The following is an 18460-nucleotide window of genomic DNA, read 5'->3' on the forward strand; positions in this document are numbered from 1 at the left end:
AAGTGTGTGAAAGAGGAAAGTTAAGAGTAAATGTGAATAAGAGCAAGGTAATTAGGTACAGTAGGGTTGAGGGTCAAGTCAATTGGGAGGTAAGTTTGAATGGAGAAAAACTGGAGGAAGTAAAGTGTTTTAGATATCTGGGAGTGGATCTGGCAGCGGATGGAACCATGGAAGCGGAAATGGATCATAGGGTAGGGGAGGGGGCGAATATCCTGGGAGCCTTGAAGAATGTGTGGAAGTCGAGAACATTATCTCGGAAAGCAAAAATGGGTATGTTTGAAGGAATAGTGGTTCCAAACAATGTTGTATGGTTGCGAGGCGTGGGCTATGGATAGAGATGTGCGCAGGAGGATGAATGTGCTAGAAATGAGATGTTTGAGGACAATGTGTGGTGTGAGGTGGTTTGATCGAGTAAGTAACGTAAGGGTAAGAGAGAAGTGTGGAAATAAAAAGAGCGTGGTTGAGAGAGCAGAAGAGGGTGTTTTGAAATGGTTTGGGCACATGTAGAGAAAGAGTGAGGAAAGATTGACCAAGAGGATATATATGTTGGAGGTGGAGGGAACGAGGTGAAGTGGGAGACCAAATTGGAGGTGGAAAGATGGAGTGAAAAAGATTTTATGTGATCGGGGCCTGAACATGCAGAGGTTGAAAGGAGGGCAAGGAATAGAGTGAATTGGATCGATGTGTTATACCGGGGTTGACGTGCTGTCAGTGGATTGAATCAGGGCATGTAAAGGGTCTGGGGTAAACCATGGAAAGCTGTGTAAGTATGTATATTTGCGTGTGTGGACGTATGTATATACATGTGTATGGGGGTGGGTTGGGCCATTTCTTTCGTCTGTTTCCTTGCGCTACCTCGCAAACGCGGGAGACAGCGAAAAAAAAGAATATATATATATATATATATATATATATATATATATATATATATATATATACATATATATATATATATGTATTATTATTATTTTTCTATGTCGCTGTCTCCCGCGTTTGCGAGGTAGCGCGAGGAAACGGACGAGAGAAATGGTCCAACCCACCCCCATACACATGTATATACATACACGTCCACACACGAAAATATACATACCCATACAGCTCAATGTAAACATATGTATATACACACAAAGACACATACATATATACACATGCACACAATTCACACAGTCTGCCTTTATTCATTCCCATCGCCACCTCGCCACACAATGGAATAACATGCCCATCCCCCTCGTGTGTGCGAGGTAACGCTAGGAAAAGAAAACAAAGGCCCAATTCTTTCACAATCAGTCTCTAGCTGTCATGCAATAATGCCCGAAACCACAGCTCCCTTTCCACATACAGGCCCCACAGAACTTTCCATGATTTACCCCAGACGCTCCACATGCCCTGGTTCAATCCATTGACAACACGTCGACCCCGGTATACCACACATCGATCCAATTCACTCTATTCCTTGCCCGCCTTTCATCCTCCTGCATGTTTAGGCCCCGATGACTCAAAATCTTTTTCACTCCATCTTTCCACCTCCAATTTGGTCTCCCACTTCTCGTTCCCTCCGCCTCCGACACATTTGTCATCTTGGTCAATCTTTCCTCACTCATTCTCTCCATGTGCCCAAACCATTTCAAAACACCCTCTTCTGCTCTGTCAACCACGCTCTTTTTATTTCCACGCATCTCTCTTAGCCGTACATTACTTACTCGATCAAACCACCTCACACCACACATTGTCCTCAAACATATCATTTCCAGCACATCCACCCCAAAGCACACAACTCTATCCATAGCCCACGCCTCGCAACAATACAACATTGTTGGAACCACTATTCCTTCAAACATACCCATTTTTTGCTTTCGGAGATAATGTTCTCGACTTCCACACATTCTTCAAGTCTCCCAGGATTTTCGCCCCCTCCCCCACCCTATGATTCACTTCCGCTTTCATGGTTCCATCTGCTGCCAGATCCACTCCCAGATATCTAAAACACTTTACTTCCTCCAGTTTTTTTCCATTCAAACTTACCTCCCAATTGCCTTGACCCTGAACCCTACTGTACCTATATATATATATATATATATATATATATATATATATATATATATATATATATATATATATATATATATATATATATATATATATATATATATATATATATATATATATATATATATATATATATATACATATATATATATATATATATATTTTTATTTTTCATTTTTTGCTTTGTCGCTCTCTCCCGCGTTTGCGAGGTAGCGCAAGGAAACAGACGAAAGAAATGGCCCAACCCACCCCCATACACATGTATATACATACGTACACACACGCAAATATACATACCTACACAGCTTACCATGGTTTACCCCAGACGCTTCACATGCCCTGATTCAATCCACTGACAGCACGTCAACCCCGGTATACAACATCGATCCAATTTACTCTATTCCTTGCCCTCCTTTCACCCTCCTGCATGTTCAGGCCCCGATCACACAAAATCTTTTTCACTCCATCTTTCCACCTCCAATTTGGTGTCCCACTTCTCGTTCCCTCCACCTCCGACACATATATCCTCTTGGTCAATCTTTCCTCACTCATTCTCTCCATGTTCCCAAACCATTTCAAAACACCCTCTTCTGCTCTCTCAACCAAGCTCTTCTTATTTCCACACATCTCTCTTACCCTTACGTTACTTACTCGATCAAACCACCTCACACCACACATTGTCCTCAAACGTCTCATTTCCAGCACATCCATCCTCCTGCGCACAACTCTATCCATAGCCCACGCCTCGCAACCATACAACACTCTTGGGACCACTATTCCTTCAAACATACCCATTTTTGCTTTCCGAGATAATGTTCTCGACCTCCACACATTCTTCAAGGCTCCCAGGATTTTCGCCCACTCCCCCACCCTATGATCCACTTCCGCTTCCATGGTTCCATCCGCTGCCAGATGCACTGCCAGATATCTAAAACACTTTTCTTCCTCCAGTTTTTCTCCATTCAAACTTACCTCCCAATTGACTTGACCCTCAACCCTACTGTACCTAATAACCTTGCTCTTATTCGCATTTACTCTTAATTTTCTTCTTACACACACTTTACTAAACTCATTCACCAGCTTCTGCAGTTCCTCACATAAATCAGCCACCAGCGCTGTATCATCAGCGAACAACAATTGACTCACTTCCCAAGCTCTCTCATCCCCAAGAGACTTCATACTTGCCCCTCTTTCCAAAACTCTTGCATTCACCTCCCTAACAACCCCATCCATAAACAAATTAAACAACCATATATATATATATATATACATATATATATATATATATATATATATATATATATATATATATATATATATATATATATATATATATATATATATATATATATATATATATATATATATATATATGTATATTTATATATATATAGATATATATATATATATATATATATATATATATATATATATATATATATATACCATATATATATATAAATAAATATACATATATATACAAATATATGGTTCCAGCAATGTTGTATGGCTGCGAGGCGTGGGCTGTGGGTAGAGTTGCACGGAGGAGGGTGGATGTGCTGGAAATGAGATGTTTGAGGTCAATATGTGGTGTGAGGTGGTTTGATCGAGTATGTAATAATAGGGTAAGAGAGATGTGTGGTAATAAAAAGAGTGTGGTTGAGAGAGCATAAGAGGGTGTTTTGAAATGGTTTGGTCACATGGAGAGAATGAGAGGAAAGATTGACCAAGGTGATATATGTGTCAGAGGTGGAGGGAACGAGGAGAACTGGGAGACCAAATTGGAGGTGGAAAGATGGAGTGAAAAAGATTTTGAGTGATCGGAGCCTGAACATACAAGAGGGTGAAAGGCATGCAAGTAATAAGAGTGAACTGGAACGATATGGTATACTGGGGTCGACATGCTGTCAATGGATTGAACCAGGGCATGTGAAGCGTCTGGGGTAAACCATGGAACTTTCTGTGGGGCCTGGATGTGGAAAGGGAGCTGTGGTTTCGGTGCATTATTACATGACAGGTAGAGACTGAGTGTGAACGAATGGGGCCTTTGTTTTTTTCCTAGCCATACCTCGCACACATGAGGGGGAGGGGGTTGCCATTTCATGTGTGGCGAGGTGGCGATGGGAATGAATAAAGGCAGACAGTATGAATTATGTACATGTGTACAAATTTATGTGTCTGTGTTTGCATATACATGTATACGTTGAGATGTATAGGTATGTATATTTGCGTGTGTGGACGTGTATGTATATACATGTGTATGTGGGTGGGTTGGGCCATTCTTTCGTCTGTTTCCTTGAGCTACCTCGCTAACGCGGGAGACAGCGACAAAGCAAAATAGATAAAATAAATAAATAAATATATATATATATATATATATATATATATATATATATATATATATATATATATATATATTCATTTATTTATTTTATATATATATATATATATATATATATATATATATATATATATATATATATATATATATATATATATATACATATATATATATATATATATATATATATATATATATATATATATATATATATATATATATATATATATATACATATATATTTATATATATATATATATATATATATATATATATATATATATATATATATATATATATATATATATATATATATATATATATATATATATATATATATATATATATATATATATATACTCGTATGAGTCCACGGGAAAATGAAGCACGAAAAGTTCCCAAGTGCACTTTCGTGTAATAATCATTTGGGAACTTTTCGTGTTTCATATTCCCCGTGGACTTATAGGAATATCTTGATCACGCGTAAAATTGTGATCCTTTGCAATATATATATATATATATATATATATATATATATATATATATATATATATATATATATATATATATATATATACACATATATTGGTGAGAGCAAATGACGGGAAGGGAGTATGTGAGGAATGGGATGTATTTAGGGACGCATTAATGCCTTTGCGCAGAATATACATGTGGCATGAGAAAGGTGGAAGGATGGCAGATTAGAAAGGGTAGTAAGTGGTGGGATGAAGAAGTAAAGTTGTTACTGAAAAAGAAATGAGAGGCATTTGGACAATACTTGAAGAGAAGGAGTGCAAGTGATTGGGAGATGTATAATAGAAAGCGACAGGTCAAGAGAAAGGTGCAAGAGACTTGTGTGAGGAAGTAACAGGAGAGATTGATTGTAGATTGGCAAACGGTGAGAGCAAATGACGTGAAGGGAGTGAGTGAGGAATGGGATTTATTTAGGGAAGCAGGGATGGCTTGTGCACAAGATGCATGTGGCATGAGAAAGGTGGGAGGTGGGCAGAATAAAAAGGGTAGTGAGTGGTGGGATGAAGAAGTAAAGTTGTTAGTGAAAGAGAAGAGAGAGAGAGCCTTTTGGAACATACTTGCAGAGAAGTGCAAATGATTGGGAGATGTATAAAAGAAAGAGGCAGGAGGTCAAGAGAAAGTTGCAAGAGTTAAAAAAGAGGGCAAATGAGAGTTGAGGTGAGAGAGTATCATTAGATTTTAGAGAGATTAAAATGATGTTTTGGAAGGAGGTAAATAACGTACGTAAGACAAGAGAACAAATGGAAACATCGGTGAAGGGAGCTTGTGGGGGAGGTGCTAACAGGTAGTGATGAAGTGTGCATTTTGAAGGTTTGTTGAATGTGTTTGATGATAGGGTGGCATATATATAGGGTGTTTTAGTAGGGGAGGTGTACGAAGTGAGAGGGTCATAGAGAATGCTTTTGTAAAAAGGCAAGAGGTAGTGAAAGCTTTTCGGAAGATGAAAGCCGGCAAGGCGAGGGGTTTGGATGGTATTGCAGTGGAATTTATTAAAAAAAGAGTGATTGTGCTGTTGATTGGTTGGTAAGGATATTCAGTGTATGTATGGCTCTCGGTGAAGTGCCTGAGGACTGTGTGCCATTGTAAAAAAGCAAAAGGGTAAAGATGTGTGTTCAGACTACAGAGGCATAAGATTGTTGAGTACTCCTGGGAAATTATATGGGAGGGTATTGTTTGAGAGGGTGAAGGCATGTACAGAGCATCAGACTAGGGAAGAGTAGTGTTGTTTCAGAAGTGGCTGAGGATGTGTTGATCAGGTGTTTGCTATGAAGAATGTATGTGAGAAATACTTAAAAAACAGATGGAATTTTAGGTAGCCTTAATGGATCTGGAGAAGGCATTTGATAGCGTTGATAGAGAGGCTTTGTGGAAGGTTTCAAGAGTATATGGTGTGGAAGTTTAAGTTGTTAGAGGCAGTGAAAAGTTTTTACCAAGAACGTAAGGCATATGTACGAGTAGGAGGAGAGGAGAGTGATTGGTTCTCAGTGAATGTCGGTTTGCGGCAGGGGTGTGTGATGTCCCCATGGTTGTTTAATTTATTCATGGATTGGGTGGCTTGGGAGGAAAAAGCAAGAGTTTTGGAGAGAGAGGCGGGTATGCAGTCTGCTGTGGATGACAGGGCCTGGGAAATGAGTTACTTGTTCGTCGATGATACAGCTCTAGTGGCTGTTTCGTGTGAGAAACTGCGGAGATTGGTGACTGAGTTTGGAAAAGTGTGTGAAAGAAGAAGGCTGAGAGTAAATGTGAATAAGAGCAAGGTTATTAGGTTCAGTAAGGTTGAGGGACAAATAAATTGGAATGTTAGTTTGAATGGAGAAAAAACTTGAGGAAGTGAAATGTGTTAAAATAGTCTGGACATACGGAGAGGATGACTGAGGAAAGGATGAATAAGAGGGCATATGTGTCAGATGTGGAAAGAACAAGGGAAATGGGAAGAGCAAGGAGGTAGAAGGATGGAGTGAAAAATGCTCTGCAGGTTCGGGGTCTGAACATCCAGGAGGGTTTGTAGCGTGCAGAGGATAGAACGAATTAGAGCAATGCAGTATACAGAGGACGATGTGCTGTCAATGGGCTGAACTAGGGTAGGTACCCAATTCATCGATCAACCCCGAGGTGAAGATGAACAGCTTTATGAACTGCGGGCCGATTGCCGCGTCCAGGATTCGAATCTTTGCGCGACAGACCGTGGACGGGTTCGTGCATTCGTCATAGTCGGTAACGCTCACCACAGTACAGATCACAACAACTTATCAATGTAATACTGTCATACGAGAGTGAGGGTTTTACCAGAAGTGTGTCTACTGTGTGTGTGACGTATGTAAGGTGTATCCCGGCAGGTACAAGCTTGTGAGTTCCCCGGACGGCAAGTGGGGCGGACCTCAGCCAGACAACACCATCACAGGCCTGGTGGGGCAGGTGGCCAGGCATGAGGCTCACGCTGCAATATGCGAACTCACCATCACAGGTACATTATCATCAATGGTTATAGAAGGGTGACCAACTTAAGCAATTCCCAGTTCTGCTTAGAATTTTATTTCTTAATCATATTTTATAGGTCACCCTTAATAGCACTGAGATATAAAATATCAGACTTTTCAAAGCTGTTTTTGCCTTCCCCTTTAAACTTACTGGAGAGAATACCCATAGTTGATATTCTTACCTTTTAGCATGCTACTTGACTGAAGAAGTCTTTATTGAGATATATAAAACATTCTTATTTAGAAGCACGTAAAGTTTTTAGTGTCCTCTGTACTATAAAAGGGCATTTCTATCGTTCTGTCCGTTCCCAGTCAATAGACAAAGTGAGGAAGTTGTCCGACGCTGGACCACTAACCCTCAAACACAATCGGCACTAATTCTTCTATTTCTTCAGAAAGACAGATATTGCTGGCTGCTTAGGTGATATATTTTCGGGAAAATATATACTATATTAACATATACTTGAGTGTGAAGGCTGTACCAGCAATATGAAAGGCATGAGGAGGAAAATAGCGGGATGAAAAGTTAAGCCACTGAAGAATGTCGCTGCGCCGTTCAGGATGTTGTGGCCAAGGAGAGAGGAGTTGGTAGTGGTGAGGAAGAGTGAGACTGCCAGGTCGGGAAGGAGCAATATGGTGAGGAAGGGTGCAGTAACAGGAAAGGTATGGAGCGGTGAGGGAAGATGTGGGGGCCAGGGAGGGAGGGTGTGGTGCCCCCAGGGGTGAAAGCAGATAAGAGCCCGAATCTGTTAGTAAACATATAAAAGTAGGCGTTTTTCACTAATGTGTGAGACACACAGTTCAGATTAGATCCACTGTTTTTGTACCTTCATATGGCAGTTGTTAGCCAGACATCACAGAATGGTATAGTCAATTGGATTCATGTCAAAGAAAGGTCTGACAAATTAACAATTGACTGTGTTTCACTATACAATATATTACATATATGTAAAGTCATTATCATTCGAACATCATGTTACTTCATTCGAATTAGCTATAATGAAAATATTCTATTTGGACAGGAAGATGGTTCTCTAAGCTGATCGTAATTCTTCTTCCCCATTGCTCTGCTTTTCTTGTCAATGTCTCGCTTTTGCCTCGCATTTTCATATCTCAGTAGATCTGTTTACTGTCCTTCATTGATTTTCACTATTTGGGTCATTACTTCCATCTCATTTCTAATAAAGTACTTATACTTTATTAGACAGGTAACTGTCTATATCACCTCAACGACGAGGAGATAATCATACGATCACTCACAAAGTTTGCTTTATTTCATTAATCATCTGAGGAGAATAATCGAATGATAATCATTTGACTATGTGGTGCACTCCCTCCCTGTTTTGATATTCTGCATTGTTGATAATCTTCTCAGAAACCCGTGAGACTGTGGTGGACTTCACGATGCCTTACTATTTGGAATCCACGACGCTGGTGTCCCCCGCACCCAAGGAGAAGAACCGATCCTTCGCTATCTTGTCTCCCTTCACACTTAACGTATGTAGCTGCAGCTATAAGTAACTAGTTCTGCGTGTTAGCTGTCATATGAATCAATATGTATTCGAGAAAAAAGTATTACATGAATTCCCTTGGTATAAAGTTAATTCCTTACACTATGTAATATAATCCACTGTAGTTACCTGTTATAAATAGTCGAATATTCGATGTGCAGGACAACTGTATTGTGTGTTTACCTAATTTTTGTGAGACATGTTCCTCTCTAAAATTCCTGATGTAATAGACTTTGTAATGCAGAGCCGTGAGAGATGGTAGGCACTTAACACATGCTGATGTACATCCCATTCCTCTTCACTTCTCCCAAATGTCTGCCATCTTTTGTTCACCTTCTGCCCTTCGTTCTCTCCTCTTGTTCCTTACCGTAGTTACGGTTTTTTGGTGTGTTTCGCCATTTGATGAAGTTACTCTTTTGAAGTTTGAATCTGATATTGGCCACAGATTAGGGAAAATAGTGGATGAACTGAAGAAGCAAACACGATCCTTGTAAGGAAACTTTCTGATGAACAACTTGACAAGGATACTTCTGTTACCTAGGTTGTGGCATGAGTGTTGTGTGCTCCAACGAGCAAGGTGACAGTGTTACTGCTGTAAGAACTTTCTGTACTTTAAAGAAATACATCATGTTATCCAGTAAAAGAAACACTGTAAAGTTATGGTGTATGAAGCTATGCCACAGATAGCTGCTCCAAACTGTTCCAAGAGATTCGTGCGCGCAATTGCAATTTGAAGATTGTGAATTACGTGCAACTAAAGCAGATAGGCTAATGCATTTGTAATTATGAATAAAGATGATTATCTGTCATAGATAAATGATCTAAGTGATGTTACAACATACTTTCATCTCGATACAACTCCATTAGGGTTATAGGGTAATTCACCTCATGTCGGCTACTGACTTCATGCACGCTTCCGTATTCATAAAGTTCGCAGACATCTCACCTTCTGATCACCTATTTGCTTTTCCACTAACCCTATGAAGCTCTGTATTCCTAATTCTCTGTACTACAGCAGATACCTCGGTAAAAAGATATCCTCTGATCAGATATTTTGTTTACATTGCTTTGCCTGATATGTTTACCAGTTCCTCCAGCACGCGCACCTGATTATCTACTTGGTGACACCGCTCGTGGGGCTGCTGTACTTTCTCTTACATTTTGTTTAACTTTCTCTTCAGTAAGCATGACTAGTTGGCTGTCCTGCTAGTGAGGATGCTAGTGGTGCTGGTGCTGCTGTAGCTCCTGTATCTTTAGACAACATTTTCTCCGTCTCGTGTGACAACAACTTGTTCGTCACGGGACCAACGGGCCCGTTACATTACCTGTTATAATAAGCATTTGCCTCATCCTGTTGACGGGCCCGTTACATTACCTGTTATAACAAGCACTTGCCCCATCATGTTGACTTATCATACTGTCACTACTTACCACAATTGGTATGATTGTGTACCCTTTACCCTGGCAGGTATGGCTGTGTATCTGCCTGGTGACTGTGTACCCTTTACACTGGCAGGTGTGGCTGTGTATCTGCCTGGCTACTGTGCTGGTGGGTCCGCTTCTTTACACGGTGACTCGCCTGCTGGTGGTGTACCTGGACGAGGAAGACAGTGTCCACTATTCCCTACAAAGCTTCAGCTTCAACATGTTCAGGAACCTGATGGTTCAGGGCAACCGTATCACCTCCCACCGCTGGTCCATCCGTTTCATCTTCATCACCTGGTACCTCTTTTCCCTTTGTATAAGCGGTGAGAATTGACTAAGAGCTTTGGTTCACTATATTACACATTACCGTACTGTTACCATTACATCAAATAAACTATAGTATAAAGGTTATATCACGTACAGACGACCTCACAATGACATTACAACACCCTAACACCATTGCAGCAATATCAAATATGCAGCACTACATTACACGGTTGGAACAATGGTTCACACAGAACAAAATTTCTACATCTTCTCAGAAATCTTTCATCGCTCTTTTAACCTCAGATAGATGCGATTCCAACACACACTCTCCTGACTGGAATAACTTACATAGCTTTATATCTGACTTCCCTTGGGTAAATAACTGTCTCATGTGGTGATGCGTCTCTCTCCGCCAAACGCATAACAGAGGTTGTTCTTGCGGGAATGGAAGCATTTATCCTCTCTTGCTCCAAGACGATCTTTTCATCCAATCCTGTTCTGAGGCCATTTAGGCATGATGTCAGGCATATCGGGCTTGGATAATCTCTCCTTCCTCTGACTCCGATTCAACTTTTATCACTGCCAGTAATCGCTGCAAGCACGTTATCCGTGAGGCTGAGCGTTCCTTTATTTAAAGGAGGTGCGATAACCTCTCCTCGTCATCCATTGATAGGTCTTTCTGGTCTTTAGAGAAGGGCATCTTTAACAACTTCCGTCGCTGTGCCTTTCCTTCACTTTTCCGTTCTAACGGTACTATAGATGTCTCTCTCGTTGACCAAGCAATTCTTTTTGGTTCTCGTTTCTCCTCTCACTCCACCTTGGATGACTCTAACATTCCTTCATCCCCTGATGCTCCTTTGGACAGAAGCAAGGCTTATGGTTCTGATGACATCTATCCCCGTGTACGTAAAGAGTAAGCCTCTGAACTTGCACCTGTGCTTGCTCGTCTGTTCCGTTTTTGTTTAAAAACCAGAACTTCTTGGTAACATGCATTGATACACCCCATCCCTAAGAAGGGTGACTGGTCCCCCCCCCCCACTAACTATCGTCTTATTGCTTTGGCATCTACCATTTCCAAAGTCTTTGAATCCCTCCTCAACTTCCATATCCTTAAACACCTTGAAAATCACAGTCTTCTCTCTGATCACCAGTATGGCTTCCGTAAGGCGAGATCCACTGGCTATATTCTTTTCTATCTTACTAATGTCTGGTCATCATCCCTGAAAGATTTTGGGTACTCATGTGTAGTTGCCCTTGACACATCTAAGGCTTTTGACAGAGTGTGGCATCGGGGTCTCATCTCTAAGCCCCCCTCTTTTGGCTTCCCTCTCTCACTCTGCTCCTTCATATCTCCGGCCGATCTATCCTTGTGGTTGTTGATGGACTAGCCTCCCAACTTTTCTCCATTAACAGCAGTGTTCCTCAAGGTTCTGTCCTGATCCCTGCACTTTTTCTCCTATCCATCAACGATTTCCTTTCCTGCACAAATGATCCAGTGCACCCATACGCTGACGACTCAACACTGCATTCATATAAATCCTTCAGTTCTGCTCCCTCTTTCCTCACTCAATCTGCATCTCGTCTTGACACAGCTTCCTCAATAAACTCTGACTTCAACAGAACGTCCCAGTGGGGCAGAAAAAATCTTCAGTTTAATGTCTCCAAGACCCAATTTTTACCCACCTCTCTATCGAAAACTCACAACTCTCGTCTTTCTTTGACGGTTCTGTAATTCCACCTATTGACTCTATGAACATACTTGGTATTACTGGAACATCCACAGTTTTTTGGAAACCCCACGTTAGAGTGATAGCTAAGTCTGCTTCTAAGAAACTGGGTGCCCTGTTTAGACGTAGACTCTTCTGAACAGTTGCCTCGTCTATACAAGGGATTGATTTGTCCTTGTATGGAGTACTGCTCTCACATTTGGATAGGGATCTGTGGTTTCGCAGCATTCCACATGACAACTAGAGACTTTGTGAGAACGAATATTGCTTTTTTCGTCTGTTTTCCTGGCGCTATTTCGCTTGTGGGGAAGGGTTGAATTGCACCAGTAATGGATGAATACAAGCAAGTATGAATATTTATATGTGTATATATGTATATGTCTGTGTATGTATATGTATATGTATGTGTATGTGTATGTGTATATATGTATATATATATGTATATGTATATATATATATATATATATATATATATATATATATATATATATATATATATATATATATATATATATTTTTTTTTTTTTTTTTATACTTTGTCGCTGTCTCCCGCGTTTGCGAGGTAGCGCAAGGAAACAGACGAAAGAAATGGCCCCCCCCCATACACACGTACATACACACGTCCACACACGCAAATATACATACCTACACAGCTTTCCATGGTTTACCCCAGACGCTTCACATGCCTTGATTCAGTCCACTGACAGCACGTCAACCCCTGTATACCACATCGCTCCAATTCACTCTATTCCTTGCCCTCCTTTCACCCTCCTGCATGTTCAGGCCCCGATCACACAAAATCTTTTTCACTCCATCTTTCCACCTCCAATTTGGTCTCCCTCTTCTCCTCGTTCCCTCCACCTCCGACACATATATCCTCTCGGTCAATCTTTCCTCACTCATTCTCTCCATGTGCCCAAACCATTTCAAAACACCCTCTTCTGCTCTCTCAACCACGCTCTTTTTATTTCCACACATCTCTCTTACCCTTACGTTACTTACTCGATCAAACCACCTCACACCACACATTGTCCTCAAACATCTCATTTCCAGCACATCCATCCTCCTGCGCACAACTCTATCCATAGCCCACGCCTCGCAACCATACAACATTGTTGGAACCACTATTCCTTCAAACATACCCATTTTTGCTTTCCGAGATAATGTTCTCGACTTCCACACATTTTTCAAGGCTCCCAAAATTTTCGCCCCCTCCCCCACCCTATGATCCACTTCCGCTTCCATGGTTCCATCCGCTGACAGATCCACTCCCAGATATCTAAAACACTTCACTTCCTCCAGTTTTTCTCCATTCAAACTCACCTCCCAATTGACTTGACCCTCCACCCTACTGTACCTAATAACCTTGCTCTTATTCACATTTACTCTTAACTTTCTTCTTCCACACACTTTACCAAACTCAGTCACCAGCTTCTGCAGTTTCTCACATGAATCAGCCACCAGCGCTGTATCATCAGCGAACAACAACTGACTCACTTCCCAAGCTCTCTCATCCCCAACAGACTTCATACTTGCCCCTCTTTCCAGGACTCTTGCATTTACCTCCCTAACAACCCCATCCATATATATATATATATATATATATATATACATATGGAAATGAGATGTTTGAGGACAATGTGTGGTGTGAGGTGGTTTGATCGAGTAAGTAATGTAAGGGTAAGAGAGATGTGTGGAAATAAAAAGAGCGTGGTTGAGAGAGCAGAAGAGGGTGTTTTGAAATGGTTTGGGCACATGGAGAGAATGAGTGAGGAAAGATTGACCAAGAGGATATATGTGTCGGAGGTGGAGGGAACGAGGAGAAGTGGGAGACCAAATTGGAGGTGGAAAGATGGTGTGAAAAAGATTTTGTGTGATCGGGGCCTGAACATGCAGGAGGGTGAAAGGAGGGCAAGGAATAGTGAATTGGATCGATATGGTATACCGGGGTTGACGTGCTATCAGTGGATTGAATCAGGGCATGTGAAGCGTCTGGGGTAAACCATGGAAAGTTGTGTGGGGCCTGGATGTGGAAAGGGAGCTGTGGTTTCGGGCATTATTGCGTGGCAGCTAGAGACTGAATGTGAACGAATGGGGCCTTTGTTGTCTTTTCCTAGTGCTACCTCGCACACATGAGGGGGGGAGGGGGAAGGTATTCCATGTGTGGCGAGGTGGCGATGGGAGTGAATGGGGGCAGACAGTGTGAATTGTGTGCATGGGTATATATGTATGTGTCTGTGTATGTATATATATGTGTACATTGAGATGTATAGGTATGTATATTTGCGTGTGTGGACGTGTGTGTGTATGCATTGTGTATGGGGGTGGGTTGGGCCATTTCTTTCGTCTGTTTCCTTGCGCTACCTCGCAAACAGCGAGACAGCGACAAAGCAAAATAAAAAATAAGAAATGATATATACATATATATATATATATATATATATATATATATATATATATATATATATATATATATATATATATATATATATATGTATATATGTATACATATATATATATATATATATATATATATATATATATATATATATATATATATATATATATATATATATATATATATATATATATATATATATATATATATATATATATATATATATATATATATATATATATATATATATATATATATATATATATATATATATATATATATATGTATATTTGTATGTGTATATATGTATATACATATATACATATATACACATGTACATAATTCATACTTGCTGCCTTTGTCCATTCCTGTCGCCAACCCGCCACACATGAAATGATAACCCCTCCCTCCGCATGTGCGCAAGATAGCGCTAGGAAAAGACAACAAAGGCCACATTCGTTCACACTCAGTCTCTAGCTGTCATGTATCATGCACTGAAACCACAGCTCCCTTTCCACATCTAGGCCCCACAGAACTTTCCATGGTTTACCCCAAACGCTTCACATCCCCTGGTTCAATCCATTGACAGCACGTCAACCCCGGTATACCACATCGTTCCAGTTCACTCTATTCCTTGAACGCCTTAGACCCTCCTGCATGTTCAGGCCCCGATCGCTCAAAATCTTTTTCACTCCATCCTTCTACCTCCATTCTGGTCTCCCACTTCTCCTCCTTCCCTCCACCTCTGACACATATATCCTCTTTGTCAATCTTTCCTCACTCATTCTCTCCTGTGACCAAACCATTTCAATACACCCTCTTCTGCTCTCTCAACCACACTCTTTTTAAAACTACATATCTCTCTTACCCTATCATTACTTACTCGACCAAACCACCTCACACCACATATTGTCCTCAAACTTCTCATTTCCAACACATCCACCCTCCTCCACACAACCCTATCTATAGCCCACGCCTCTCAACCATATACCATCGTTGGAACCACTATTCCTTCAAACATACCCATTTTTGCTTTCCGAGATAATGTTCCACTTCCATGGTTCCATCCGCTGGGTATATATGAGAAGATGGGCCATTCTTCGTCTGTTTTCTGGCAGTAACTCGCTGACGCGGGAAGCATCGATTAAGTACAATGAATAGATACATAAATACATATATTTATATGACTCATTTATTCATTTATCCATTTATTCACTTATGTTGAGGTTTCTCTGAGGCAATGGAAGGCCGTGTTGGAAGAGACTGTAGAGGGTTAGGAAAAGAACTGCTCCTTCACGAACCCTATTGTAGAGTTAAGGTGGTTCCGAGGTGAAGCTATTGTGTGTGACACTTCCATGGCTTTACTCCATAGACATCTAATCACAAAAAGAAGTTACATTTACTGTCTATATCTCTGTATCCATTTTCACATTAGAAAGATTTGTCTTCGTCATGCCATTCAAGTACATAGCAATATTTGTTCTCTCTCTCTCTCTCTCTCTCTCTCTCTCTCTCTCTCTCTCTCTCTCTCTCTCTCTCTCTCTCTCTCTCTCTCTCTCTCTCTCTCTCTCTCTCTCTCTCTCTCTCTCTCTCTCTCTCTCTCTCTCTCTCTTCTTTGTCCTTTTGTTTTTTATGAACACTTTTCAGCTCCTCAAAATCATTCTGAAGTTATCTTTACCGATCTACAGCAATATACTCTGGGATGCTGACAGCAGCGTTCGCCATCGTCTCTTTCGAGAAACCAATCGACTCAATCCACGAGCTTAGCCAGGCCTACCGGGATGGCTATACAGTCAGCACTACCAGGGACAGCAACTATGTGGCTCTCTTCCAGGTGATGTTCAGCAGCCTCAGCCGAAGTCTACTTTCCATAAACTAACAATACTAAGATCTGAGTTCTATGTTTTTGCACTGACGAGTTATAGAGTTATCACTTAACACATATACCATAAATTCCACCTTAAATCTTGTCCTTAAGTTTAGGTCAATGAATTCCGTATTCCTCGGAGAATATTATGAGAAAATCTGACCGAAAAATTCGGATGCCATCACAGAGTATCCTACCGAGGCAGATTACAGGAGTGAAATTTACGTGAGTGAGAGCAGTTGCCTTATGCCTAAAAGGTATGGTAGACTGACCCTTGAGGAGGAGTTGCTGTCGTTGTGCTCTTAATATTAGGAAGATAGATGGGATGGGGTGATTTGAGGGAAAGTCTGAATGGGGAGGACCTGGAGGAAGTGTGGTTCTTCAGGCAACTGAAAATGGAAGTGGTAGGTGGTGGAACCATGGGAGCTGAAGTGATTTACAGGATAGGAGAAGAGTTTCAAGTCACTTGAGCATTAAGGAATGTTTGTAAAGAGTAGCCACTTACCTGTCAGAGCAAAGCTGGGTATGGCTGAAGGTGCAGAGGTCTCAACATTATGTACTGGATATAAGCCTTTGGTTTTAAAGGAAAAGAAAGAGAAAAACAGGAAGGGGTGGACGTACTGGAAATGAAAGGCATGAGGGCAATCTGTAGTACAAGAGGAATTGGTGGTGTAAGTCATGACAGTTTATGAGAGAGGTTTAGTAGTTAGTGCAGTATGATTGAGAAAGATGACCAGTGTGTAGAAATGGTTTGGATGTAGAGAGGATAATCAAAGAATGATTTACTATGATGATGTACGTGTAAGAAGCATATGGAGCACGAGAAAGGGGAAGACCGAGATGGAAATGGAAGGCTAGAGTGAAGAAGCCTTTGGAGTACCGGGGTCTGAACATTCAAGAAGGTGAGATGCGTGCATGGGAAAGAATGAATTGGATCGATGTGGTATATGGGTGGGGGGCGACTTGTCAGTGGGTTGAACCAGGCAAACAAAGCGGTGAAGGTAAACCATGGAAAAGCCTGTGGGATTTTGCATTGGATGGTATACTCTTGTAAGAATATATCATGCATGACATTTAGATAGTGGATGGGTATATATGAGGCTATTTGTCTTATATTCTTGACACTATCTACTTTCCTACATCCTTGTATATTTCACAGAAAATACCCATATTCATTTGGGACACTTGCACTCTACGGAAAAAGGAACCTTCCAGTTCGACCCTAAAGTTAATATCATGGGTTGTTTCAATCACTCATAAATGTTTCTCACGGGAGGAATAGGCTATTTATGTGTCCTTACCTCGAGACACCAAAATTAACTATTGAGTCTAATGTCAGCAGGACTGTGTGATCAACTGACCTGCCAATGTAAGGATAATGTAAACATCAAATGACATTTTTCAGAGTGCAGACAGTGGGATCTACAAAGAAGTGTGGGAGTTACTGAACCGCAAACACCGAGATCTGACCTTTCTGCCGAATCCAGACGTTGGCTTCGAAACGGTAAGGGAACTGTGTCCAGCAGTGGCCAGGTGCTCTCTCTCTCTCTCTCTCTCTCTCTCTCTCTCTCTCTCTCTCTCTCTCTCTCTCTCTCTCTCTCTCTCTCTCTCTCTCTCTCTCTCTCTCTCTCTCTCTCTCTCTCTCTCTCTCTCAAATTTGTCAGAACAGGAATTGACACAGGACCTTGCTACCCACGGCCAGGTGTGCTGGTCCTTGGCGGAGCACCTTTCTTACCGGACACTAGCTATCAACATACCAAATTCTCAGGAAGTGCTGAGACTAGAAAACAAATGGAATTCATTCTAAAAAAAAATGGGGGACAAATGAGCAATAATAGAGTAGCATATCAACGTTCAAACTGAGTGA

At 40.9% G+C, this 18460-nt stretch overlaps 1 protein-coding gene across 1 annotated transcript in view; it reads left to right on the forward strand.

The window, feature by feature from the left end:
* Positions 1-18460, forward strand: part of LOC139753536 (glutamate receptor ionotropic, delta-2-like) — a 151857-nt gene that overhangs the window by 20617 nt on the left and 112780 nt on the right. The window contains exons 3-7 of the mRNA XM_071670184.1: positions 7258-7385; positions 8774-8895; positions 10426-10657; positions 16415-16560; positions 17999-18097. Of these exons, the coding sequence (XP_071526285.1) occupies positions 7258-7385; positions 8774-8895; positions 10426-10657; positions 16415-16560; positions 17999-18097 (727 nt within the window). The remainder of the gene's footprint in view (positions 1-7257; positions 7386-8773; positions 8896-10425; positions 10658-16414; positions 16561-17998; positions 18098-18460) is intronic.

The sequence above is a fragment of the Panulirus ornatus genome, chromosome 14, assembly GCF_036320965.1.
Source record: "Panulirus ornatus isolate Po-2019 chromosome 14, ASM3632096v1, whole genome shotgun sequence".
In the NCBI taxonomy this organism is placed as follows: Eukaryota; Metazoa; Arthropoda; class Malacostraca; order Decapoda; family Palinuridae; genus Panulirus; species Panulirus ornatus.